The sequence below is a fragment of the Astatotilapia calliptera genome, chromosome 7 (genome assembly GCF_900246225.1).
Source record: "Astatotilapia calliptera chromosome 7, fAstCal1.2, whole genome shotgun sequence".
Lineage (NCBI taxonomy): Eukaryota > Metazoa > Chordata > Actinopteri > Cichliformes > Cichlidae > Astatotilapia > Astatotilapia calliptera.
In genome coordinates this window covers 15,947,075-15,974,092 of record NC_039308.1, presented here as the reverse complement: position 1 = coordinate 15,974,092, position 27,018 = coordinate 15,947,075, and the positions used below count along the sequence as shown (strand labels likewise).

At 44.4% G+C, this 27,018-nt stretch overlaps 1 protein-coding gene across 1 annotated transcript in view; it reads right to left on the bottom strand.

Annotated features, from left to right (window-relative positions):
- lamc3 (laminin, gamma 3) overlaps positions 1-27,018 on the bottom strand; it is a 155,536-nt gene that overhangs the window by 22,210 nt on the left and 106,308 nt on the right. Inside the window, exons 11-13 of the mRNA XM_026173353.1 lie at positions 23,518-23,627; positions 21,060-21,287; positions 22-210 (exon numbers count right to left, since the gene is read on the bottom strand). Of these exons, the coding sequence (XP_026029138.1) occupies positions 22-210; positions 21,060-21,287; positions 23,518-23,627 (527 nt within the window). The remainder of the gene's footprint in view (positions 1-21; positions 211-21,059; positions 21,288-23,517; positions 23,628-27,018) is intronic.

Below are 27,018 nucleotides of genomic sequence, written 5' to 3'. Positions count from 1 at the left end.
TGTTTAAATTGTTCACGTCACCTGTCTGTCCTGCAGGGCAGTTGGTACAGACCACCTGTCCTGTTTCTGCAATTTGGACACAGCTGGTCTGGCCTGGGCAAGGGCAAGGCTGACAATCACCAGGTGTGCCAATCAAAGAGTTGCCATAGTAACCATCCAGGCAGCGCTCACAGGTCGTCCCGGTGGTGAAGTCTGAGCATTCACATACACCTGAAAAACACACAAAAAAGACACATTGGTAATGCACATGCACACCTGCTTAGACAGTGTTGTTTATCTCACAAACAGGGGACAGAAAACAACGTTTTCCTCATCACCAGCAGAGGACGCTGTGTCTCTGACCATCACTGCACCTACTCCCCATAGATACTCCAGCTCTGTTAATAAAAGGGAAAAAAAAGAAAAAAAAAACATAGTGCTCTCCACAGCCCACCGTGGAGAGCGCAAGACAACTAAATTCACCCAGTCTATAATTGCTTTGGGAAAAATATAAGCCAAATGTGGTCCGAAAGACCTTCAAGAAGTAAAGCAATTCCCCCTCCAAGTGGGAGAGATTACCAATTCTATGATGTCCTAAAAAAAACAGAAAAAACAAACTGTTGTTTTGAAACCTCTTTTGAAGAACAACTTGCACCTTTAAGCCACTCTAAAGGATTTACTCACGTGCAAAATGTGTTGATATACATGCGCGTGCATAGAATCCCCGATGAATTCTGCTCGATTTACTGAGCTGCTTTTTGCCCTCATGTCACATTTCAAAATCCATTAAGCTACGGGTAGTGCTGAATGATATGACATGATAATCGTAGAAAATACCCACAGCAGTGGAGGCACTGATATAATGTATGGGTATATGGAGTGAATGTAAAGCAGCTTTCGGTGACCTGCCGTGGCTCTGAAGTCACACGCTGAATCGAAGAGACCTACGTAGCGGTTTGAGCAACAACTTCTGAAGCCATTAAGACAAAAAAAATTCTCACATGATTTAAAGTGGCACATTAGTGTACCACAAAATAATAAGTGCTAACATTCTTGGAAGACATTAATTATAAGGTATAAAAATAGTATCTGCATTTGAGTTTCTTTGTGTGACTGCGCATATTTTTTTTTTTGGTGCACTGCAAGATTTTTTTTGTGTTTTAGTATTAATCAAATATTATATATATAATAATTAATTATATATATTATTTATATCTTCTACAGAACACCAGTAACATGAATCACAAATAATCTGCAGGCATGTGATTTTCTTTTATTTTTTTTTTTTTACTGAGTCCTCATTAAAATTTCCCATCACTCCCCTCATAGCCTACGGTGTAATTCAGTGAAAAGCTCTCTGCTGTGCATTTTTAAATCAGCTCACACTACTGAATATTGGAGTAAATAAATTCTTGCCTCTAGTTATGGGGGGGGGGGGGGGGGGGGGGGGTCACCGCAACCAGTGTCCCCCCCCCCCATCGTGAACCTGCGAGTATATGAGATGGAATAAAAGCTGCAAAGTCATTAGCGGTAACAATTATGCTTTTGCCTCATGAAGTGTAGACTTCTGGGAAAAAAAAAATTATTAGTTCTTCGACGATGTGAGGTGAATGATAGTAACTTTCAAGCATGTAATGCCAGTCATTTAAACAGAGCATTTAGCAATAATGATTGTTTCCAGCATGAAGAAGTGAGTCTTTCTTGAATTTCACAAGGCATTCCAATGACACTGATGTTGTGCAGTGTCAATCCCCAATGAGCCATAGTAAATTTAATGGCAGCAGAAATGTGCTGACTTTACTGAGTGTGAAGATGACTGAGCGTGATATGAGGCAGCGGAGCCACCGAGGGCCTCCTCGACGCTATTATCATTTTATCGGCTCCTCAGAAAAGCTAACGGCACGGATCGCAAAGTGACGCTGAATGGCAGGATCACGTGACGCTCCTCATCGTCATGCCAACCGCATCCCTTGAGAATCATTTTATCAATGAATCAATGACCGCTCACTCGGCCTGTTAATGAACTGGGATTTCTGTGATGCTAACGTCTGGAGCAGTGCGTTTTGAATCCTTTGACAAATCCACACAATCCTCCTATTCTGCTTTCACCTTCTCGCGCTCCTCCCCTTTCAGCTAAGGAGCCCTGCACTTCAGTGCTCTGCTCTCCTTGTCTCTTTTGTGATGGCAGAGCAATATTTCTCCTTGTTTTTTTTTTTCTTAAAGACGAGTCCTCCATCATATATATACATCACACTCCAAAAAAGCTCTTTTCTACCAGTGCTTATTCTACCTGCGCCCCATCCCTGCACTCATTCTCTCTGCAGGAGCGCATTCACACCCAGGACTAATGCGCTTCATTAATGGAGCCACTTGTGGCCAATAGAAATACAGTGGAATGCATCACTGAGAGATAGCTGCAGGGGCGCAGGCGGCCACTGTGGAACAAATGAAAGACAGGCGGCTTCACTCATTTCTCTCGTTCACATCTGAGCATCATTCACTGCTCCTCTCTCAAACGGAGTCGTTCTTCCAAAGATAGCGGTTATCGCCGCTCGTGGTAGCTTGTAATAACTTTAGCACCAGATGGAGACAGAAAAGGAGGAAACATATTCCAAGGAGAGATGGTTCTTAAATATTTTTTTTGTGTGTGTGTGTGTCTGTTTTGTTTTGAAAGAGATCGTAGCCCAACTCTCCTCTGTTATTACATTTGCCTCTAAAGTCTCAAGATTTATTTTCTGACTAAATTGAGTTTCTTAAGATCACCGCGTGTCATCTGCACCATCTTGGGAGGTCTTTCTGAGAATGAAGGGCGACGTGTGGGGCCCTTGATGACGTGTGAAGCCAGACACACAAGGAAAACAAGCAACTCAGCTGTGCCACTTAAGTGTTTAGGCTACTCGTCACTTCACGACTCAGCACAAACACGCATGAAAATAATCGTGGACTATAACAGATTCCTACATTTTCTGCCCCCCCTCCCATGCACATTAAACAATACTGCCGCACGGATGTGATTTCACAAACATGAGTTTTTCAAGAGCTCCACATTTTCCAGGAGGCTTGTCTCCTTAGCCCACTGGAACATTAAAATGCTTCTGGCCAAGGAAATTTATTTACTAATGCATGTGAACACACTGCTTTAATGAAGGGAAGGAGGAAAGAAAAGCAGAGACAGAGAGAGAACTTTTTGGCCTGCCACTTTAAGGCCTCAAGGGTGGAAGCCGGGTTAAATCTGCTGCGCGACTGTTATGGCGATGTTGTTCTCTAATTTAACACAGATATGCTGCTAGTGACTGCTGCTGCAGATGTGGCTTGTCATGGGCTCTGAATAAGTGGACTGCTGCAGAGGAGAGAGGGAGGGGCAGTATATTGTGTCCAGCGCCATACATAATGTGTGCAGTACGGATGACTGGGGAAATACGTTCTGTCGTGCTGTGACTGTGGAAAATAAATGCATCAATTGCTGTTTTGTGTATAGACGCTGTCAGCCAAATTGTTACAGCCAAGGCCCCCTGGGTATCCCGGGGATGGAAACTCTAACAGCAGTGGCTGTAGCTCATGTTGCCTCACTCTGGCTCTGGGTTACCTAGATGTTAGGGAGGAGCTGAACAAGAGATTTATGATGTCTTATTAAATGCTAATTCCATAAAACTGCTTAAAAAAGCCAATCAATAATAATCTTAAACTGCTTATTCTTTTTTCATGTAATTAAAAGGTGAGACTGTTATCTGAGACTTAACTGTAAGATCCACGGTGAGCCGTGTTATATGGCATGAAGAGACAAACTCAGGATGTTTGACTACTTCAGCCGTCCCCTAGACTAAAGTACCTCAACAACTAAACATTTATGTTTATAGGTTTGGAAGTTTATCCATTTTTTTTCGTCTTTGCACATGTTAGATGGATTCCCATGCATTAAATTTGAATCGCAGCACTCACACTGTATAGATGTTAACCTCAGGATGAACTGTAACAACGTTGGCAGTTGCGTATATAAAGTTTTATCATCAGGTTAAAGCTGTTTAGTCTGTGAGCAAATAGCCATCAAACCAATGACAAACAAGCTCAAGTGAAAAGGGGGAACTACTAAACATTATAAACCCAGATTGCATATAAATGATTGATGTAGCAACCAGGATATCACACGTGCTTTGAGATGAGCACTTTGACCTCCACCATCTTGGTGCTTTTGAAAGTGGACCTGCCGACCGAGCAGTGCACGCTCACACTTGGCAATCAGAAAGTGCTTGCTTTGGGTCAAATCATCAGTAAACACGATATCTCCTTTCACTGCTTTGCTGATGATATTCAACTATATCGTGTCCTCAATCCCAGGATGGATAAAATCATCATACGCTTTGAGGGCATCCAATTCTTAACAGAATTTCCTTTAGCTGTTGACAATAAAACAGATTTTTTTTTCTGAGACATTGCAAAATTGAGATTCATTTGCTTAGACTAGTGCATTTCACTTTACTCTGGTCTCAGTCAGTCCTCTCAGTCCCGTCTACAGCCTGTCCATAATGCTGCTGCTGGGGTCCTCATAGACACACGAAAAAAGAGATCATATTGCACTTCTGGTAGCTTCTCTCCACTGGTTGCCAGTGAGGTGTGGAATCAATTGCAAGAGCTTCCTGCTTGTTTACAAAGCCTCTCATGGCTTGACTCCTTCTTACATCGCTGACCCCTACAACCCTATTCAGTTTCCAGGTCCCTCCGGTCAGATGCTTCTGGCTTTCCCCCACTCTAGATTTAAACCCAGAGGAGACCGTGTCCTCTCTGTGTTTACCCCCAAACTGTGTAACAGCATTCCCTTCAAAGTCAAATTTTCTCCTTTCTTTTGAGTCTTTTAAAATTATGCCCATACCGCATTCCAGATACCTTGGAGCGCATTCCAGAAAAGGCGAGAAAAAACTTGTTTTGGTTCATAGCATCACTAGCAAAACAGCACAAGACTGCATGAGACTTTGCACTTAAAAAACACATTAATAGACAGAGTCTGGTTAGTGCTCTACATATGGCTCATTTAGTGAGTCAATAATACATAACAGTGGCAGTACAAATGAAATGTTTACAGTTTTACTACGGTTTATGTTCAGTGCCGCCATCTTGGATTGCTAACTGGATTGGATTTACCACCTAAGGGTGTTATGGTAAGACTTTCCGAGAGGAAAATTGAAGTTAAGGGGGCATTCCACAAAAAGTTCTGACTGGGACTACCAACTTCTTCAGGAATGCACCATTAAACTTATTTTTACTTACTAGCATTTGAGTCTGTCTGTATCTTTTTTGTCCATGACTGTGTATGTTTAGCACCTACTAAGATATTGTAGCGACCGTGGGTTAGTGGAGCTAAACTGGCTAAACTGCTCACTAGCTAAAACGGCTAGCGGGGTGCTAGCAGCTATCGCTAAACTTCACAGCGAATGGAGAGCGCTCGTGCCTCATACACCGCACGACCCCGAGCGTCTCAGCAGCAGACTGATAATCCCCAAATGATCCAGCAGGAGGCAGTAGTGGTTCACACCAGTCATTTATTTGCCGTCTTTTTCACACAACGTAACACTGCTGACACCGAACCCCTATCACGCTCCCACCACATAGAGTCGCGGTGTCAGCCAACTATACCAATTCACCCCCCTCCACAGAACACACATCAACTTCACTGTGGCTTACATTAACATAACACTAACACAACATGCAAATCAACACATATGAACTAGCAGAACGATAGAAAACACAGAGACAACACAATACCCAGAATGCACCTGGCTAACAACCCCAGCCAGGTCATTACACAGCCCCCTCCCAAGAAGGTTCAGTGTCCCCACAACCTTAACTGTCCACAATGTAGTCCAGCAAATGTCCGGGCCGGCGTCGAGTACGCTTCGGCCTCGACTGGGAATCCATGGCGCCCCCCTCCGGGCCGGGCGTAGGGGGCGAGGAGTCCCCAGGCTGCACACCAGCCTGCGGGTTGGGGGCAAGCGGATGGTATGGCGCCAGCCGGTCCTTGTGTAGCACCACCCGCCTTCCCCGCCCCGGCATCCGGACTCTGAAGACCACCTCCGACAGCTGTTCCAGGATTTCGCCCGGGCCTTGCCAGTGGCTCATGAGCTTGGGGGTCAGCCCCCGCTTCCTCTGGGGGCAGAACACCCAGACCCGATCTCCGGCCCCCAGCATAGGACCGTGCGCACGGGTATCATACGCCCGTTTCTGGCGGGCCCCGGCTCCCTCCAATGTCCGTCTTGCCAGTTGATGCACCGTGTGCAACCGCTCCCTGAGCCGCCGGAAGTAGTCCATCTCTGGTCCACCAGCAATCTCCGGCTCAGGGGGCGCTCCGAACACCAAGTCCACCGGGGTCCGGAGCTCCCTTCCGAACATCAACGCCGCAGGAGTACACTGACTTGACTCCTGCACTGCTGTTCGATATGCCCACAAAACAAGGGGCAGGTGTTGGTCCCAGTCCCTCTGATGTTGGCTGGTCAGGATGGCCAGCTGGGTGGCCAGCGTGCGGTTGAACCGCTCAACCAGACCATCGCTCTGAGGATGGAGGGGGGTGGTCCTCGTTTTTCTCACCCCCAGCCTCCGACACACTTCTCCCAGCACCTGGCTCTCAAAGTTCCTCCCTTGGTCGCTATGGAGCTCCTCCGGTACACCAAACCGCGTGAACATCTCATCCACCAGAGTCCGCGCCGTCGTCACCGCACTCTGGTCCGGCACCGCGTACGCCTCTGGCCACTTTGAGAAATAATCCATCGCGACCAGGACATACCGGTTGCCGGCATCAGTCACAGGGAATGGACCCAGGATATCCACTCCGATCCGCTCCATTGGCGCCCCAACTAGGTATTGCTGCAATGGGGCATGGGAGCGCTGGCTGGGACCTTTCTGCGCCGTGCAGTCGTCACAGCAGTGGACGTGGATCTCCACGTCCTGACGACACCCCGGCCAGTAGAACCGCCGTCTCAGCCGTCGCAACGTCTTGCCATTCCCAAAATGGCCAGTACCTGCAGCCCCATGGACCCAGCGGAGGACCTCAGGCCGCAAGGCCCGGGGAACCAGGAGCTGGAGTATGTCGCCTCCCCCGTCTGGCGCTCGCCACCGCCGGTAGATTACACCGCCATGGAGCTCCAGGCTGTTCCACTGGGAGTACAGCGACTTTGTCTCGGGCCCTTGGGAAGACACGGCGGACCAGTCTGGCCGTGTCCCTGCCTCCATCCAGTCCCTCACCATCTCCAGCGCTGGATCGCTCACCTGGTGCTGCTGTAGCTCCGCCGCGGTGAAAGGTTCCTGCCCTTCACCCACACCCTCAGGTTCTGCTGCTGCCGATGTCGGACCCCGGTCCAGCTCCTCCATGCGCCTGCAGTACCGGCACTCATCCGCAGAACAGGGGCGCCTGGACAGGGCGTCAGCGTTGGCGTGTTGCCGCCCTGGTCGGTGCTGGGCCTCAAAGTCGTACTCTTGTAGTATTTCCAGCCACCGGGCCACCTGACCCTCTGGCTGGCGAAAGTTCAGCATCCAGGTTAGGCTGGCGTGGTCTGTCCTGAGCAGGAACTTAGTGCCCAGGAGGTAAGGTCGGAAGTGACGAACCGCCAGGACCACAGCCAACAGCTCACGCCGGGTAACACAGTAATTCCTCTCGGCCCGGCTGAGGCTGCAGCTGTAGTATGCCACCACTCGCTCCTCCGCCTCTCCCCTCTGGGAGAGCACCGCTCCGACCCCCACGTTGCTGGCGTCGGTGTCCAAAATGAAAGGCTGGCTGGGGTCAGGATACGCCAAGACCAGGGCACTCACAAGGGCAGTTTTCAGCTGCTCGAAAGCCGTTGCACAGCCCTCCGTCCAACCAAACCGCTGACCCTTGTTTGTCAACTGATGCAAGGGGCTAGCGACGGTGGCAAAGTCTTTTACAAACCTCCTGTAATAGGAGGCCAGCCCCAGGAAGCTTCGTAGCTCGGCGACGTTCGATGGGGTAGGCCAGTCCCCCACAGCAACCACCTTCTCGGGGTCAGTAGCCACCCCCTGTTCGCTCACCACATGTCCCAGGAACTTCACCTGGCGAGCAAGAAGGTTGCACTTGGCCGGGTTCAGCTTTAGTCCGGCCCCGCGGATGGCAGTCAGAACCTCTCGTAGGTTGGCCACGGCCTGTTCAAAGTCCTTAGCATGAGTCAGCAAGTCATCCAAATAGACCACGCAGCGGGCACGGGGAATGTCTTTGAGGACCCTTTCCATTAACCTTTCAAACGTGGCTGGTGCATTGCATAGTCCAAAAGGCATCACCTTAAACTGCCACAGTCCTTGCCCTATGGTGAATGCAGTCTTGGGCCGCGCCTCGGCAGCGAGCTCCACCTGCCAGTACCCACTGCGGAGGTCTAGCGAGCTGAACCAACTGGACCCAGCGATGTAATCCAGTGCGTCATCGATGCGAGGTAACGGGTAAGAGTCCTTGCGGGTGACCGCGTTCAGACGCCTGTAGTCCACACAAGGGCGCCACCCCCCTGTTTTCTTCCGCACCATAACCATAGGTGCAGCCCATGGACTATCCGAGGGTTCAATGACGCCATTAGCTGCCATCTCTTTTATCAGTCCCTCGGCAGCTTGGCGTTTGGCGAGGGGCAGGCGGTGGGGCCGCAGCCGGATTGGAGCAGCTGCTCCAGTGTCTATAGTGTGTTGCACCAGGCCCGTCCTTGTGCAGTCCTCTTCCCTGGCGGCAAAAGTGTCCATAAACTCTGCCAAGAGGCTCTGCAACTGCTGCTGCTGTGTCGCACTGAGGTGCACCCCACTTCGCCGCCCAAGCTCCTCTACTGCCGCGACAGTCTCAGGTGACGGGGAGACTGCCGAGCTAGGCGGCGACTCTGGCTGTTGGCCCTGCTTACGTCCACCCCCTGGGTCCTCTTCCGCACCCCTGCCGCCCTCGGCCCCTGGCTGTGGCATGGAGCTGCGGGGCGTAAGGGCTTTGGGGGTGCTGGTGGGGTGGGGGTCTGTCCCTGGCTACCGCGGCCCACTTGAAGCTGCACGGTCTCAGCACCAAGGTGGATGGCAACTCCCGGTACATCGACCCGTGCCCCCCAGTGGGCCAGCAAGTCCAGTCCAACAATGCACTCGTCTGTTATGTCGGCAAGCCAGAACTCATGGTTCACACTGTTCGTTCCCACCACCACCTGCAGAGTCTTTTTCCCCGGCATCACAGTCTTTTCTCCTGTGACAGTGTACAACGCTGTGTGAGTAGGGGTCCAGTCTTTTGGCAATGAGCCACCCGTCTCCGGGAGCACCCCCCTTCGCAGCAAGCAGATGGTGGACCCCGTGTCTACCAGGGCCCGGCAAGACCGTCCATCAACTATACAGTCCAGGTACAGTCCACGGGTGGACCCACAGCGGCCCACCACGGGATGAGTGTCATGGAGAGGGTTTAACGATTGGGGTGGGGGTTCCCTCACTGTCCCACCCCGTGGCCGTTTCCCGTCGGTGATGTCACTCGGCTCCGAGGACTAGGTGCGGGACAGTTCCGGGCAAGGTGACCAGGTTCCCCGCACCGATAACAGCAGTCCGTCCGGCGCCTCCGACGTGGAACTGCCTCTGATTGGGCTCGTCTGGCCTCCTCCTCCTCATCCGACTGGGACGCGTTCATCTCTCGCTCGACCATCCTGACCGATCGTCGGGTCCCTGGCTCGCCCCGCAGCACCTCCTCAGCCCGCTCAGCCTCCCTCAGTGCCTCCTCCAGGTCTCGGGGGGATGACAGCCGGACATGCTGTCGCAGCCTCTCCGGTGTGAGGCCCCTCAGGAAGGCGTGGAGACCCAGCTCCTCTCGTGCCGCTCCTGGGAATGTCGGGTAGCCCCGTCGGGCATAGAGGCGGACGTCCGCAGCAAAGGACCCCAGGCTCTCTCCCTCGCGTCGGCGTCGGCAAGCCAGCTCCTCCCTGCTCTGTTCGGCTGGTGGTCTCTGTCCAAACCGTCTGCCGAGCGCCGTGGTCAAGGCCCGGAGGTCGCGCTGCTCCTCTGGGGGCAGGTCCAGCAGAACCTGGAGCGCTGGGCCCTCCAGTGCAAGCGCCAGGTGGGTGGCAGTCTCTTCTTGACCCCACCCGTTGTGAGTGGCAGCCAGCGTGACTTGGGCCAGATACGGCTCCAGCTGCGTCGCCCCAGTGTAGTGCTGTAGCTTAGCAGCCGTCCTGCCAGGAAGCTGTGGTGCGGCCCCAGGAATCCCCTCCCGTCGCAGGGAGAGCAGGGGGTGGCTGTTCCGGGGCGCGCTGTGGCCCTCTGGCCGCCCCAGCTCGGGTCTTCTCCGCTGGGTCTCGGCAGCCATGCTTTCCAGAAGCGAGCTGTTGTCTCGGATTACGCGCTCTAATTCGCCTATGGTCGGCTCCATAGTGTCTGCTAGACACTCATGAATCCCACTTCTGACACCAATTGTAGCGACCGTGGGTTAGTGGAGCTAAACTGGCTAAACTGCTCACTAGCTAAAATGGCTAGCGGGGCGCTAGCAGCTATCGCTAAACTTCACAGCGAATGGAGAGCGCTCGTGCCTCATACACCGCACGACCCCGAGCGTCTCAGCAGCAGACTGATAATCCCCAAATGATCCAGCAGGAGGCAGTAGTGGTTCACACCAGTCATTTATTTGCCGTCTTTTTCACACAACGTAACACTGCTGACACCGAACCCCTATCACGCTCCCACCACATAGAGTCGCGGTGTCAGCCAACTATACCAATTCACCCCCCTCCACAGAACACACATCAACTTCACTGTGGCTTACATTAACATAACACTAACACAACATGCAAATCAACACATATGAACTAGCAGAACGATAGAAAACACAGAGACAACACAATACCCAGAATGCACCTGGCTAACAACCCCAGCCAGGTCATTACAATATATTTCACTTATTTCTTAACTATTCTTTTTTTTTCTAATCCTCCTTTTGTACAACACTCTGATCTTCTTGAAAAGATACACTACATAGACAAAAGTACTGGGCAACCTACTGATTACACCTACAGGAGCTACTTAGCCTTAGAAGCCCACTCAATGAAGTTCCTTGTGCTCATGTTAATACCAAAAATGGTTTGGAACTCAGCAGTCAGTGAATCAGTAGAGCGTTGGTGACTGAGGACTAGACGACGCTGCCCTGTAACTTCACATGTTCTGTACCAATGAAGTTGATTGTGGAACATGTAGGAGAATAGACCTTTATGACTTGTTGCAGTGGCATCCTATTACAGCAGCATCGGTGAATTACCCATTCTCTCACAAATGTTTGTAAAGGCAGACTGAATGGCAACAATCTTGATTTTATGGACCTGTGACAACGTGACTGAAAACACCAGAATTTGAAGATACAAGGTATGGCCCAATACTTTTGTCCATATAGTGAAGGTTCACCTATCATATCAGGACATATACACACCAATAAAGTCTTGGAAGAGGCCATAGAAAATTATAATTGAAAGGCTATTTTCTCACATAAGACTATACAATCTGATTTGCAACCAGAGGAGTTGGCTCTTGCTGGCTTTTACAAAATATGCACATTTCCAAATTGGCTTCACTCGGAAGCTGCTTCATCTTTTGAATACAATCTGTGATTAAGCTTAAATAGTTAATTCATTTATTAGAACTGACATTGGCAATTAGTGCAAAGTCCAAAGCACCATCATGGCGGTAGATTTTTTCCCCCTCTTGTTTTTATTCTTTAAATCTTTGCCCATCTGTAAGTGGTCAACCATTCTGAATCCAATTAGTACCTAATGTAAGGAGCGGTTTTAATGTTCAATCCTCAGTATGATCCTTCTCAGGGCTTTTCCAATTGTTTCCAGCCAAAAGCATATTGCCACATCATTTTCATTATAAAATAATTAACATAAACAACGCAATAATGGGTTCATGTGGCACAAAACTGCAATTTAATATTGTTATTTTAAAAGTCAGGCATGATTAAAAACAACACTGGGTCTGTTTTATTCAGTCATTTAATTATTCTCTCTTTCTTTGCACAAATAGAATATTATAAATGGGAAATCACACACGAGGTAGGTATTTGTGCATTTTTATTAATGTGAAGTGATGGGATTAAGTATTTAGTTTATAGGGATTTGAAGGGGAAGCTCAGTTTGATCTGAGTGATCGTTAGCTGTGTTTGTAAGTCCACGCTGTGCATCCACAAACTGGGATCATTGGGCCAGTTTATAAATGCAGACAAATCACGTGTTTTCAGCACTTGGCTTTAATATTCAGGCGATGAAGACGGCCAGCTTCATTCAGTCTATCACACGCACCTGAATACAGCATGTGCATCTCCTCCAAAGCCGCTGAATAAAAAGGTCTTTCTTTTCCTTGTTCTGTTTCATAACAGCATATGCTTGTTTCTCACTTTGACATTTGTGCAGGGCCAAATTTTTGAATAATGTGCACTGGTTTTGCATAACTAAATGTCACGCCCACTGCAGTCTGGTGGAGGAGGTCAGGGAACTGAAGCGATTTTTTTTCTCCTGGTCTGGGCTTTTGAGCAGTGAAGTACGTACATTGAAATCAGGCTAATAAAGGCCATCACCCAGAGTACCTGTCTCCTTGCATCAATTAAGGCACAGATGAAGAAATGACCAAGTGTGCTGCTTACTGCATGCTCATTAGAATGCCAAGTTAAACTGGAGAATGCTGTGAGTCAGTGTTTACCAACAAAGGGGCACTTTAGAAGGAGATAGAGGAAGTCAGGGCGCGCATTTCCCAAATGCCTCCTTAAATGCCATCGTCAGCCTCTCTAAGGTCATTAGTTGGAAAAATCTTTCAGAGAAAGTTGAGGCAGAAGAACTGATACAGAGGGAAGCTGGCTCTAGTGGTGGTTTATTCAGCCCCTTAATCTCTCTGGTGGGTTGCATTTGTTGCAGGCTAAGCCCTGAAATGCCTGGCCTGTATCAGCATGATGGGATATGAGGAGCGACAGTGAGGGGAAAAGGAAGTGAAAAAGTGGAAAATAAGACAGATGTAGTCCGTTACAAAGCATCTTTCCATGTAATTTCTACTGCTGATCCTATTTGGCACGCTTTACTTATCTCCTCACGACCAGCACATTTATTCTACACAAAAATAAACAGAAAGATAAACAATGTGCACACTCTCTCTGCCTGTCTTAGCTTCTAGTCACACTGTCAGTGATTGCAGATTTGAAAAGGTTTCGACCTTTCCCTGATGAAATCAGTTCAGACAAGGAAAACTCAGTGCAACGAACTAGCTACATCCATAAAATTACACAGAAAAAAGGAATTTTACCGACCTGAACACAAACAAAAGATATAAAAAAGAAAAGAAAATTGAAGCAATGTCCTCAGAAATCCCCCCACAAGTATTTATACTGGTTACTGAATTTGTTGGTTTGCACTCACTTTCAAAAAAATCCAGAAAACAACAGATTAGTAAAATGTAATAAATCGATTTGCATGTCACTGAATGAATTAAGTATTTGGTCCTCTACATCCCAGCCAGAATTCTGGCTCCCACAGACTGGCTGTGTGTCCAAGAGGCACACAGATTACAAGGAAACAATCAATCAATTACCGATCCTGCTGATCTCAACTTGTTATGTGTACAAAGTACACCTGTCTGCATAAACAATTTCTTCAATTCCGACCTCTCCACCACCATGGGCAAGACCAAAGAGCAGCCAAATGATGTCAGGCACAAGATTGTAGACCTGCACAACACTGGCATGGGCTACAAGACAATCAGCAAGAGGCTTGGCGAGAAGTTGACAGCTATTGTTTGATAATTCAGAAATGGAAGAAATGTAAAATGACCATCAGTTGCCATCTGTCTGTGTATCTACATGCAAGAGCTTATCTCTTGGGGTAAGGATGATCATAAGAAAGGTCTATTGAATATGAAATTGCAACCCAAAACTAGAAAGGTGGAACTTGTTCATGATCTGAAGGCAGTTGGGAACACAGTCAGCAAGATCATTGGTAACACACTGCACTAGATTGAATTGAAATCTTGCAGCGCCAACAAGGTTCCCCTGCCTAAAGAAGCACATGTACAGACCTGTCTTTAAAAGTTTGCCAGTGAACATCTAAATGAGTCAGAGAAGGTTTGGGAGAAGGCGCTGTGGTCAGATGAAACCAAATCAAGCTCTTTGGCATCAAACCGACCCACCATGTTTGGGGGAAGAAACTGGCTGAGTATGACCCAAAGACACCATCCACACAGTCAAGATGGAAACATTATGCTTTGTTCTAAGGGTTCAGGATGACTTCACTGCACTGAGGGCCAATGAAAGGGGGCCTTGTGTTGCAAAATCTTGGACCAGAACCCCCTTCCCTCAGTCAGAACACAGAAGATGGGTTTGAGTAGGTTTTCCGGCATGACAGTAACCCAAAACTTACCACCAAGGCAACAAAGGAGTGGCTAAAGAAGAAGCACATTAATGTCATGGAACGACCTAGCCAGTCTCCAGACCTAAGTCTGATAGAAAATCTGTGGAGGAAGTTGAAGCTTCAAGTTTCCAAGCAGCAGCCAAGAAACCTAAAGGATTTAAAGAGTTTCTGTAAAGAGGCTGAGAAGGGTTCTTGTCTTCTTGTACTAAGTCAAGTTTTGCTGGAGGATCAAACACTTATTTCACTCAATGACATGCAAATCAATGTATAACTTGAAAACCCAAGTCTTTTGCACAATGCTGTACATGAGATGGATGTTGCAGCTTTTATATATGCCGACCACCTCCCAGTGATGGTAGTGTTTTCTTAAGACGTAAGTATAAATGTAACGCACCCTGTAAGAGAACACAGGCCTATTAGAAAGAGGCGCTAACAGGGGAACTCAGATAAAGCTCCCTAACACTCACTAACCAGCACAGTGTTGAGAGCATCGTGTGTTTCAATTGTTTCTTTGATTAATGAGCGCTCTCCTGCAATATGGGGTGCATAGAAAATTGAGTGTTCCCATTTTATCTATACATTATAATTATGCCTCCATATCCCCCTTGAGATCATAAATTAGGGCCTCTGCCCAGTTTTATGGATGGTGTATATGCAATTACCACAGCCAACATGCTATAAAGAAATGCGTCCGGTCCTGTGGTGTGGTGTAGTAAAGTAAAGGTTTGTGAAACTGTGGAAACCTATAGTGTACACATATGTTCTTTTTTTTTTTTTTTTGCATTCTAACAACATGTGTCTGACTTCATCGGCCCTGCAGCACAAGAGCTCGGCAGAGAGTTCCACCACAAATATTAACATTTCCAATCTGTTGTGCTGCTCTACAGCAAATAGGACCGACACGACTCAGGGAGTGTTAATAAATCATGATTATGAAGCACCATTGGCTGCAGCTTCCCTCGGCAGCCAGCGAATAAATTCCATCCCAGTTTTGTCTGTGGGCACACCCCGCATGATGATACAAGTCGTTAGGTAATTATACAGCAATTAAGATTCTGATAGAAGAAACAGCAGGTTGGTCCGCCCTCCTAGTGACACACGATGAACAGGATGTCTCTAATCAACTTACTTTGATAGTTCCCCTTGACCAGAACTTATAGATTCATGGAGCGCCTCTCTTGCTTGTTTGCTTGCTGTTATATAAAGGAAGCCGGCTTGTGTTCACAAGGCGACAAGCCATCATCATTCATTTCCAAAAAAAAAGAAGAGGATAATTTTAACTAGCTTCCTTTTCTAATAAACAGCCAGCGCTATTCAAGTGTCAGTCCAGGGGACACATCATAAGAAACATTTATAATACATGACTCAGAGGACACATTGCTTTCCTCTCATTCATCATTTGCATAGTGTCTGAGCCAGGTATATATTTTTAACGCATCCTGAAAAGTGTCTGTGTGGGTGTGTATGTGTGCATGGGTGTGTATGTGTGTGTGTGTTTGTTCAGTGAAAATTGTTCATAATTTGAGGAGACCTGACAGGGGAAAATGATAAAGATACGATTACGACACTCCAAAGTATCGCTTGCTGTGTATAAACCACTTTGATGCCAAAACTGTTAAGCAAGTTCATGATTGAGTTAATAAAAATTGCACGGATTGTGTTCAAACGATGCTGAAAACACAAAACTGATTTTCATTTATTACCTCCCCACTTTCCCTCTCTGTGGTCCAAGTTGAAGTACTAATGCTACTACCTCCTATTTAAAATAAAAGCATTTGTTCGCCTTCGTAAAAGCATAAAAGAACAGCATGGACTACTATGCCAATATAAAGGAAATACAACAATGAAAGACAGAAGGCCACATAGGGAGTAGAAACTGGAGAACGCTCCCCACAGAGGGGAGTAAAGGACGTAAAAAGGAGAAGAAAAAAAACATAACAAAGTCAAGGTGACTGGTGAGAGCAGGTGGAGTTTTTAGCTGACAGGAAGAAGGAAGCGGGAGAGAGCAAGAGACTGACAAGGGAGTCTGCCGAACAAGAAGAGGCAGAGAGGGAGAGAGAAAGAGCGTGTGACAGAGAAGGAGACAACCAGATTGAGAAGAGACATAAGAGACAGGAAATCTGCAAGCAAATTAGACATCATTAGCCAAGAGGCGGTTAACAAGTCTAATTAGGGGAGAGGCAGGCAGGCAGTGATACTAGACTTGCTTCCGGACCTCAGACACATGCACACAGAGTCAGTGATATAACCCACACACACTCACACACACAAACATAATGCGCACTCTCAGCCAAAGCTCCAGGCATCTCTTAACTAGGTCATATCTCTGAGTCTTCAAGTTGTAGGGTAGGAAAGAAGACGGGTAAGGAGAGGAAGAGAGAGATTGAGGGAAGATAAAGGATGGAGGGTGAGACCTTGGATGGGATAGTTGTCTGCTCTTGGTGAGATGGAGTCGTTTAAAAGCTGTGCGAACGAGATAGCGTGGAAAAGGCTCAGGGAGGAAAATAAAGAGCGCACGCTGACAGACATGTAAGCATATCTAAATAAGCGCACACAGGTTGACTTGTTTACACACCCAACAGCTGCCGTTTTACTTCTGTCATTTATGGAACGTTACATTTGGGATGTGAATGTGAAAGCGTGCTCCGACTGCTGTTATTGTCGCCCACAAGAAAAAAAGTCTGGTACTTTAAATACAGACTCTTAGATTATCTGTTATTATAAAGATTAGTTGAAATGAGGATACTGCTGTATTAGTAGAGCCACCCAGTTTTTAAGTTTTGAGTGATAGCTTGCCAATGCTCCTGAGGGATGGCTGAGCTACATTCCCTTGAAGTGATGATGACTGAATGTCAGTTCTAGAAAGACTAAAAAAAAGAAATGTTTCAGTCAAAGAGCCTCCATCTTTCTGTTCTTCCCCTCTCTCACGGGCCCAGTGATAGAAAATATTGTCTCAAGAACCCGTGATGATCCCTCGTGTCATGTAACACTGGCTGAATACTTCAGACTTCATTTTAGAACTAGAGATTTGGATCTGTATTTTATTGAATGGCATTATATTGAAATGCCCTTTTCCCAAATTCATTTGGGAAAAGGGCATTGCAGCTCCCTCCTCGTGGAATCAGATGCAACATCTCTTAAAACTTTAAGAGCTGGTCTCGCTAAATGTATTTAAGGTGTTTTTAGGTAACCTGGAGGCAGTTACTTCAGGCTACAAATGTTTTTCATGAATATTACGACTCACCCAAGACTATGCCTTTTACTTATGTTTTGGGCTTTATTGACAAAGAACTTCAAGAATTTTGGTGGTTTTTGCTTTTTTACTACTTGTACTACTTTTTTTATCACTTGTAGTAGATTTGCATACTTGCCTGTTCTGTGTGTATTTACTACTGTTGATTGTCCTGGACATCATTTTGGGGTTGGAACACAATGCTAAATTTTGCTCTACAAGGGCCTGATATCCTCCCTCCTCTTAGAAACTATATCAGGTAAAAAGAAAATTCTTTGTTTTTAGATTCATCAGGTCACAATAAGCCCAAATAGCAAAGAGAAATTTAAAAATGCATGCCATGAAAGAGTTTGGGTCTTAGGAAGTTAATTTTAGATCCCATTACATTTTTCAGTAACACAGTAATGTAACGCATTACTGGGCTAAATACAGTAATGACATTATAGCTAGAATAACGGTGTTACTTGCGTTACAAAGCTCCTTCAATTATCTGAGGAAGATTGAGCAAATAAACAAATAAATAAAAAAAAGAAAAAGCATAAAAATCAAATGACTGCTTTGAAGTCTCTTTGGGCTGGCTTTTAACTCTTTGTGTTCTTGGTTTTGTGTTCATGTGTAAACACTAAAAGAAAGATCCTATTTGCCGTCATCAGGACAGGGATTTGTGTCAGTGTGTGGGACTGTAGCCTCAGGTTTATTCTGTTAAGTGGCTTGGTAATGCGTAACTAATGTAGCAAACAGCGTAACTGATTACTTTATCTGGCAAGTAATTAAGTAATGTACTACATCACTTTTAAGGAAAGTAATGAGTAATGTGCAAAACTTTTTTTCTTTTAGTAATGCCTCCGACATTGAAAAAGAGACTCTATAAACAATAAACACTAATAGAAACTAATCGTGGCATTATTGAGCACTTCCACATGAGACTAACGGTAAAACTGTACTCAAATATGACACAATGAAATTTACACTTTTCTACTTTTTTGTCTTGATTCTGAATTGACACTTGAAGCTGTCAAAACAATATGTGAAATTATTCACAGTGGTTTGTTACTCTTATCTATCAGAAAGAGCATTTCTCATTCTTTGTTTGCAAATAATGTTTTAGCACATTTAGGCAAATGACCAGACACAGCTGCTGGGAATTGCGACAAATGTCAGTTGGATTTGTTTTTGTCAGCAAAATGCATTTTACTGTTTTTCTATAAGACGAGTAGTTTAACTCTCCAAAGTTAGTTTTTTCAACGTGCAGGTCATCAAATGTAGAATAGTACAGAAAAGCCGACATTTCATAAATTGCATTGTTATGGAGTGGCTGATGTGATCAACCAGTAAATTTGTTTCCAGGTGAAACGCAAGGAAAGCTTCAAGGAAGGCATATATTGCCCAGCTAGCTTTGCTCCTTCAAGTCACACTACATAGAGACTGTTGCTGACTGGATGTTTGGTAAACTTAGTATTCTTTAATTGATTTTGAGTGGTTGCTGGAAGTTTCTGCGTTTCCTGGCAAATTGCTGGCAAGATGTGTAGTCCCGGACTAAGTAATTAACGGTTCTGGTAGCTTGCTTGCTATCGCTAGCTTAAATTGGACACAAAGAGATATACGGTGGTGCACCAAAAAACACCTTGCGGTTACTTTGGTTACTAGGAGACTTTACAGGTTTAAGTCATGAGTATTTTTTTTACAATTTTATGACACTTGAGAGACACAGAGTTACAATCATTTCTGATTCTGCTCAGAGAAAAACATTGAAGCTAAAGCGTGCCCTTGGAGAAGAAACAGGAGTAATAATGTGTGATATTACAGTATATGAAGGGGGAGACAACACAAAATAGGAAGATGTATTTTGATTTGTTTACTGTTTTGTCTCCTGTTACACTGCAATAGAAAGCATTTAGCATCAGTAGTTTACATGTATTTTTTTCTTTTCTATCCAGTGCAGTGTTATTGTTTTCCATTCTCAATTACATTACTATCCCTGCAAATTTACATGCAAATGTGAGTGCTCTTTTGCCTGACAATGTAAAACGTTGTGCTCCTGAAATCAGCATCTAAACAGTATTCAATTAGCAGTCAGTTATCATAATAATATTCTGGTACAGTGGGCATTCAGCAAGAGGACAAAAAAAAGGAGGACAAGAATTAGGACAAAAGGAGATGAGAAACACACTTCTAGGATTTTCCAGGCTCATCTTGTTTCCTCCCACAGCCCAAATACAGTATTTTTGGTTAATTAGTGATTCACAATTGGCTGTAGGTGTGGATGTGTGTTTCTCCATTATCCCTGTGATGGACTAGCATGGTGTACTCAACATTTCTCCACTGTATGCTGGGAAAGAATCCAGACCCCCCTGGTAACTCTAAGCTGGATAAGGCCCCAATCTCACAGGCTTAGAGACCAGTCGGTGACCCCCTTGCTACTGCTGATGATTTGGAAAAAATGTGGAAGGGTTGCTGGCTGGGTGAAATCAATTGCAAAAATACTTGCTGAATACTAGAATCCCGAGCCTCCTAGTAGATGCACCTATGATATCAATTTCAAAATCCTACGTTGCCTTGTTCTCAACTTATTGCATTCACAAGATTTTCAGAAAGCCTGGCCTTTGACCTGAACCTTGAGATCGAGGTCACTGAGATTTGACCTCGCCCAGGATTTTTAGTAGAGACACTTGTGGTATCAATTTCAAATTCCTATGTCTCTTCATTCTTGAGATATTGGATTCACAAACATTACCAGATGCAATAAATAAGGAATCTGCAAAACTGCATTATGCGAATCATTACTTCTTCTTCTTTATTGCATTTTTCAGCTCTACACCTGCCCCCTAGGATGAGGAGGATGTGCGTGGACTCTTTTGCACTTCTAAACCGGACACCATTACCTCCCTGCCTGCTGCCATCGGCATAGCCCGCATTGGCTCTACATAGATTCACCACAGACCTCCAGTAAATGGACCCTGTGACAATGGACAGATGGACGAATAGATAGCGAGCTATAGGCTATTTACAAAAATCCACCTCTATTAAAAAGGATTATTCTTTATTATTTAGACCACTCTTGACTTCTGAATTCCATGTGAAGTTTGCCATATGTGTTTTCTTTTTTATATTTATACTCTCCAAACTTTAGTTTACACTTCTGACCAACACTCAAGATGTTTTCTCGTATACAACCAAGGCCCCCCAAAGACACAGAGAGATTAAAAAAAGCTGTTTTGACAGACTGTGGCACCCTCCCTATAAGTAGTACGTTGACTGTGAAACTAGTGAAGTGCACCTTTAAAAATGAAATGCACTTGATTTATGAATTCAACATTTTCATGCTTTTTTTTCCCTACTTCAGCTGGAGTCGCTGAAACAGAAATACTGCTGACTGGCTGTCAGTGAAGTGGCACCAAATTCATTATGAATTCCTGACATTTTTCTAATTTATCACATGAACACAGCTGTGTACAACGCAATGTCAATGTTTCACTTATTACCTGTCTCTGGATGGCACGTTCCATGCTGGTGGCAGTTGCATGGAACGCATGTCGAGAGAGGCCCTCTAGCAGGCTCTTCCCGGGTAAATCCGGGGGCACACTGTTCACAAAACTGGCCCGCAAAGCCCGGGGGACAGGAACAGGATTCCACCCACAGAGCAGGAGGAAAGGCTGGGTCAGCTGAGACGACTGCTGAGGTCATGGTTACTCCTGCGAGCTGTGATGTGTCTGGCAAGGAAGGAAAAGGAGGAATGTCAAAGATGTTAATACAAATCTTTCTCTGGAATAAGCGACAGGTGCAAGTGTGTGTGTGTGTGTGGTGGTGGTGATAGTGGGAGGTCTCTGCATCTTGTTAAGCAGTAGGTTATTAGCATTTGTTGCAGTGCCGTCCCTCTCTCCCTGTCTCATTATAGGTTTTGGCCTGTGTTTACATTTTACAGCCAGATACACACATGCACCCACACATACACACTAACACAATAACCGATTCATCCACCCACACGGTCATAAATGCCGCACTTAATGCTTGCTTACACACATGTGCCTGCACGTGCCCACACACGTACACTTGTGATCCAGGGACTCTTTGATATAGCAAATGAATAAATCACTGCAGCAGAGCAAGACAAGAAAAAAAAAACAGACAGGAGACTCTGTGGAGGTATGTCAAACGTGCAGTTCCTGTGGGGTTTTCAAGATCCCGCTCTCCTCTCATGAATAGTGATGGGGGCAGGCCATGCTGAACTGTATCCCTCTCACCCTTTACTGCCTGAGCCACAGCCGCAGAACACAAAATTACTTTTGGTGTACATTACCGTGTCCGTTTTCAATAGCCAGACAGACGATAGACGGACAGATTCTATGCACGTATGACTATGTAGCAGTTGTCAGATAAGGAATAAACCAAGTGTGGATGAGCGACTGCATAATGACCTGAGTGGCAGAAACGGCGAGGGGCGAGACAGTGGAAGAACCAGAGGAGAGGATGGACCTTGACATCTAACAAGCCATGATTCAGAGATTCCTTGAGCGGTGATGAAAGACGGTTCATTTACACCTCTGAGGGATAATCAGTAGGCAAGCCAGTCCTCTTCCCTTTCCGCGACTTGCCTTAGCCTCTACCCTTTACTCTCCAGTAGCTCCTGAATTCTATTAGCTCGTTCAACGGGTGGAAATGTGCAATTAAAACAGTTTTCAGATACTGAAGCCTATATTTTGGTTAATTAAAAGCCTTCCATTTTAAGTCGTGCTGCGCAAGTTCTCTCCATCAATCCTTTTTCTGCAGGAAACCTTGTCAGAGCAGTTGAGATTTTACTTGCAACAAATGACTTTACAGCAGCCTGGCAGACTCTGACAATTTAGGTCTCCTTAGGCGCCTGTACATTTAACCATTAAGCCATTGATTTCCCATAAACTTTCAATACGGCCACACTTGCTTTTCAAACCTAATTTTTTTTTGTGGTGGGGAAAATAAAAGCTCTTTACTGCGACTGTCATCACAGCCTTGCCTTAGTAACCTAAAGACAATACTGTCACTTAAGTAATACAGTTCTGTTAATAAGACACTCTCTGTGGTGCAGGGAGAATTTTAAAGAATGAAGGAAAATGTGAGAGGCAGAGATGAGAATGATGAGAGGACAGCTTTATGGGGTTTGGATATTAAAGTTTGTTGCACCGCCTGCAGCGATAAAGCACTTCTAACACTGTTTGAGAATGAGTTTGAGACCTAACACAAGTCATTAACAGTTTCTCCCCCATAATGTGCAAAAGATGCAGTGTAAACTGTGTGCTTGACTTTGATACCACGTTCATGTGGGTAGGTAGGTGGGTGGGTACAGAAAACAGTTTGATGGAATATGCATGAGTGTGCCTGTGTGTGTGGGTTTTTTTTATTTTTGTGCCTAAACGCCATGCATGTGGAACTACATAAGAGTCTGTGTGGTGACGCCTGCACCAAGCAGCTAATTAAAATGGTGTAAGTAAGTGTGAGGAAGCTGGTGATTTTGTCCAGCTGTTCTGTCTCCTCCACGCTTTAATCCACCGTAATGCCTCTCAGATCCCGCTGGTTCATTACAATACAAACTATCAAATTTCAAGAACTCATCGCAAACATCTGGGAATAAATGTCCCGTTCTGTTGCATAGCCAGATAGGGGACAGTTGAACGATTCCTCGAGCACAAACACCAACACCGATTTACTAGCAAGTTCTGCTGCAGCTTGAATAATGTGTTCCTGTCTGGTTAAAGAAAACGGTCATAAAAAACAATGATTTTAGTAATTTTGTAGGCCTCTAAATGTTGGCATTATTTGTAAATAGTGCTTTCAGAAAAATAGATTTGATAGATTTTATTTGCTCCTACAGCACATACCACCCATTTAAGGCTCCAGTGTAAGTCATGTAAAAATGAATTGGATATGCTTGTTGGGACAAGTTCATAAACACAAACCAACACTTACAGTTGTGTCCCCCAGCATTGCTGATCTTGAGAGCCGTCAGGTTGTAAAGGAGGAGTTGGAAGTCAAAGGCAGAAAGAGCAGGTTTAAATCTCTTCTCGTTTTCATCAAGCCTGTCAAAAAGGAAAACAGCAAACGTGTCATTTATTTAATATTTGCTAAAAGGCCTGCAGGGCTTTATCAAAATTTAAATTTCGAATGTAGTGACCTGTCGAACAAATTTTAAAGACTGTTGGACACATGAAACACATGCAAATGGAGAACATTGCATGGCATTTTTAGGGGGAAGATAATATTAACCTATTATATATGAAAATCCAAAGAATTGGGATTTATAATAAATGATTTCTAAAAACATATAAATGTTAAGATTTGCTGACAATGTTCATTCATTCAATCATACTGGCTCACCCAGACATATATACACAGAGATAGGGCTGCTCGATTATGGCAAAAATGATAATCACGATTATTTTCACTGAAATTGAGATCTCGATTATTTGACGATATTTATTTAACCCTTTAAGACTTACCATAGAACCAAGTCCGCCAGAGCTTATATTATTTATTTTTTTACATGCTGTAGTGCCATTTTTGGGAGCATTTCAAGTTGCTATACATCAATACAACTGTTATAGCCCATATTTTAATAATATGTATGCATTAAGCCCATAGTAATTACATTAATTGCAAAAAAGTGCAATAAACTACAAAAAAATTGAAAATCGTTTTTGTTTTGTTTACATATATTTCTACTTGGAGAAATTTAAGAGGCTTATCCCTCAAAACTTTAAATACAAAAAAGTTGCAAAAAATAGTTTCCCACCACAGGAAATTTATTTTGAGTGTCTTCATAGTTTTATTTTGGAGATACAGCAATTTTTATATACTGCAGGAAAAACAAAAAAACAATCCTATGATGCAAATTTGCAAAGAAAACAGCATGTGCATCAAAATAAACTATTTCCAGCAGTGCAATATGAGTTCTAAGCATCCCAGCAACTATTCAGAAAAGTCAAACATGACTTATAAAAACACCAGTATAGGTTTTTAAGGCCTACAAGTAAAAAACTACATTTTCCGCGAAATGACATCACTTCTGGTTTCAGACAGGAAATGGCGGACATGCGATAGTTCGCGTTGAGTCTTTTTCAATGTGGGAAGTGTTATGAACAGCTGATCGGATCGGCAAAGCGTGTTTCTGGAATATTATGTTTTTGTTCCTGCAAGCGCTTTTTATGCAATTTTTGCAAAGCTATATGTGGAAGGAAACCGTGACCTAGGACAAGCTGATGGCATAAGATGTAAGTAAAACTGTAACAAAGTTTACACACTGTGTCTACTTGATCCACGTCTGACTCCGCAAACCCATAATGTTTCCATTAAGTGATATATTCATATACTCTCCATTAAGGAATGACTTACAGGTAACGTTGTCTAATATATGGGACTCAGCACTGCATCATTACCAAATCGTGTTTCCCATTAATAAAAATATGCTCCATTAGTCAAGCTATCGAGTCTGCGGTTACAAACGCCGTCCCAATACATGGAATTTAATCCACTAAACATTTTTATAGTACAGATAATACCAAGGATGAAATAGTAAGAATTACACCTAGTATTTGCTGGCTATTGCTTTAAAATTTAATTTGAATGTCCAAAAAACCATTAGATACCTGTTTTAGAATACGGGGATTGCTTAATTCATCCAGCACCATCACCAACCCCAAAAAGTTTAACTTGTCCAACACTTTAACTTATTCTGAAAATATCACCTTTGTATTAGCCTCAGCTTTAATTTGTGTACCAACCTAGGACTAAAAAATATAGCACACATTGAAGTGCCAAGAAGTGTAGTTCCTCAAATGGATAAATGTAGAAATATGCAGTCTGTGGCCAGACAAGCTTGCTAGCATTAAGTGAAAACTTAGCTTTAACCATGTCCTAATATGATCATTTCCAGCTCCAAAAATTAAACAGACAAATAAATAGTTCATTAAAAAAAAAAAAAATGTGGAAACATACATGGAAATACTGTGTTTAAAGCAAAAACATTGTTTGTACAATTCTAATAAGCTTGTAAGTTAATATTTGGAATACTGAAACATATTTAAAATAAAAGCCGACACACTGAATTTAATATTTTTTATTTTATGTTTGTTTATCTAATTGTAATTCTGAGCATTTTGTGGCTTTTGGTGTTTTGGGAAACTAAAAATAATAATCAAAATTCAATAATAATGATGATAATAATAGCCCTAAGGTCTTATGATGTCTTTCTAGCGACTCTTCCACTGAGAGCATTTGGGATGAAGCTTCACAAACAGTAGATGAATCATCTGAAGGACCAGGTGCATCTCTCAGGTTTTTTGCCAGGTCATTAATTAGTTGAAAATTGTTTCCCTTGTTAGCTAAATGTAAAGAAATGGGGACTGATTCAAGACCTTTGCACAACACTCAATAAATAATTAAATAAATGAAAAAGCAATTGCAATAAAGCTAAAATACGGGCTTCATAATTGGAGTGAACAAACTAGTGGATGCCTTTTATCTTTTACAGTATGTGTTCAATGTTAAAAACAGCGCCATGCCTTTTCAAAGCTAGTGTCATTGTTCACGCTTGTTTAAAAAAAGAATAAACACGATGGTTGTGCCCCTTTCTGTCTTTTTTTTTGAAATTGGTAATACATTATGAAATCAAAACCTTGTCATCACAGACAAGAACCTTAAAAGAATGAATTGCGAAACCCTTGGTTTGTTAACCATATCAGGCTAAGTCAGGCTTTTTATGTGCAAGTGTTTGAGGGCCTCTATTTTATTAGGTCAATTGTTCTCAGCATGACACTAGCTCACTTTGAAAATGCTTTGTTTTCTGCCTGGCCTGGGTTGTAGCATTCAGATTCACACTGTGCATGTTTATGTGTATGTATGTGTGTGCGTGCGTGCATTCCTGGCTTGCCACACACTCTCGCCGGATGCGGCGGGTCCTTGTTCCCTGGCCTGACATATAGGCACAGTAATAAAGAGAGGCAATTACAAACTGGGCCTCAAAGCCATGGTAATGGAGCTGGTCAGACAGCGATAAGCAGAGTGTGCATGAAAGTGAACAAACTCCCAGTCATGCTTTCCCCATGGAGCGTCAGTGTCCTTTTTAATCAGCACCAAGCAGAGCGCGAAGAGCCACACTGTAATTAAGGCTGCTCCACGGAGGATGAGAGGAGATCATCAGGAGAGAAAAGCCCAAAAGAATAGTGGGCACACACAAACACAAACGAGCACACACAAGTACCCTTAGAGAGGACAGATAGAGATACAAGGTGAGCAAGATAGCAAGACACAAGCAGTGTATAAAAAACAGAGGAATGATGAAGTACATGACTGCAATGTAGATACCAAAAGATACAGGCATACATGTGGGAACATGTTATGAGCTATCCATTGTGCCAATCTGTCGTTGTCTAATTAAAGTAACTAACTATGAGGTTCATTTTAATTACTAGG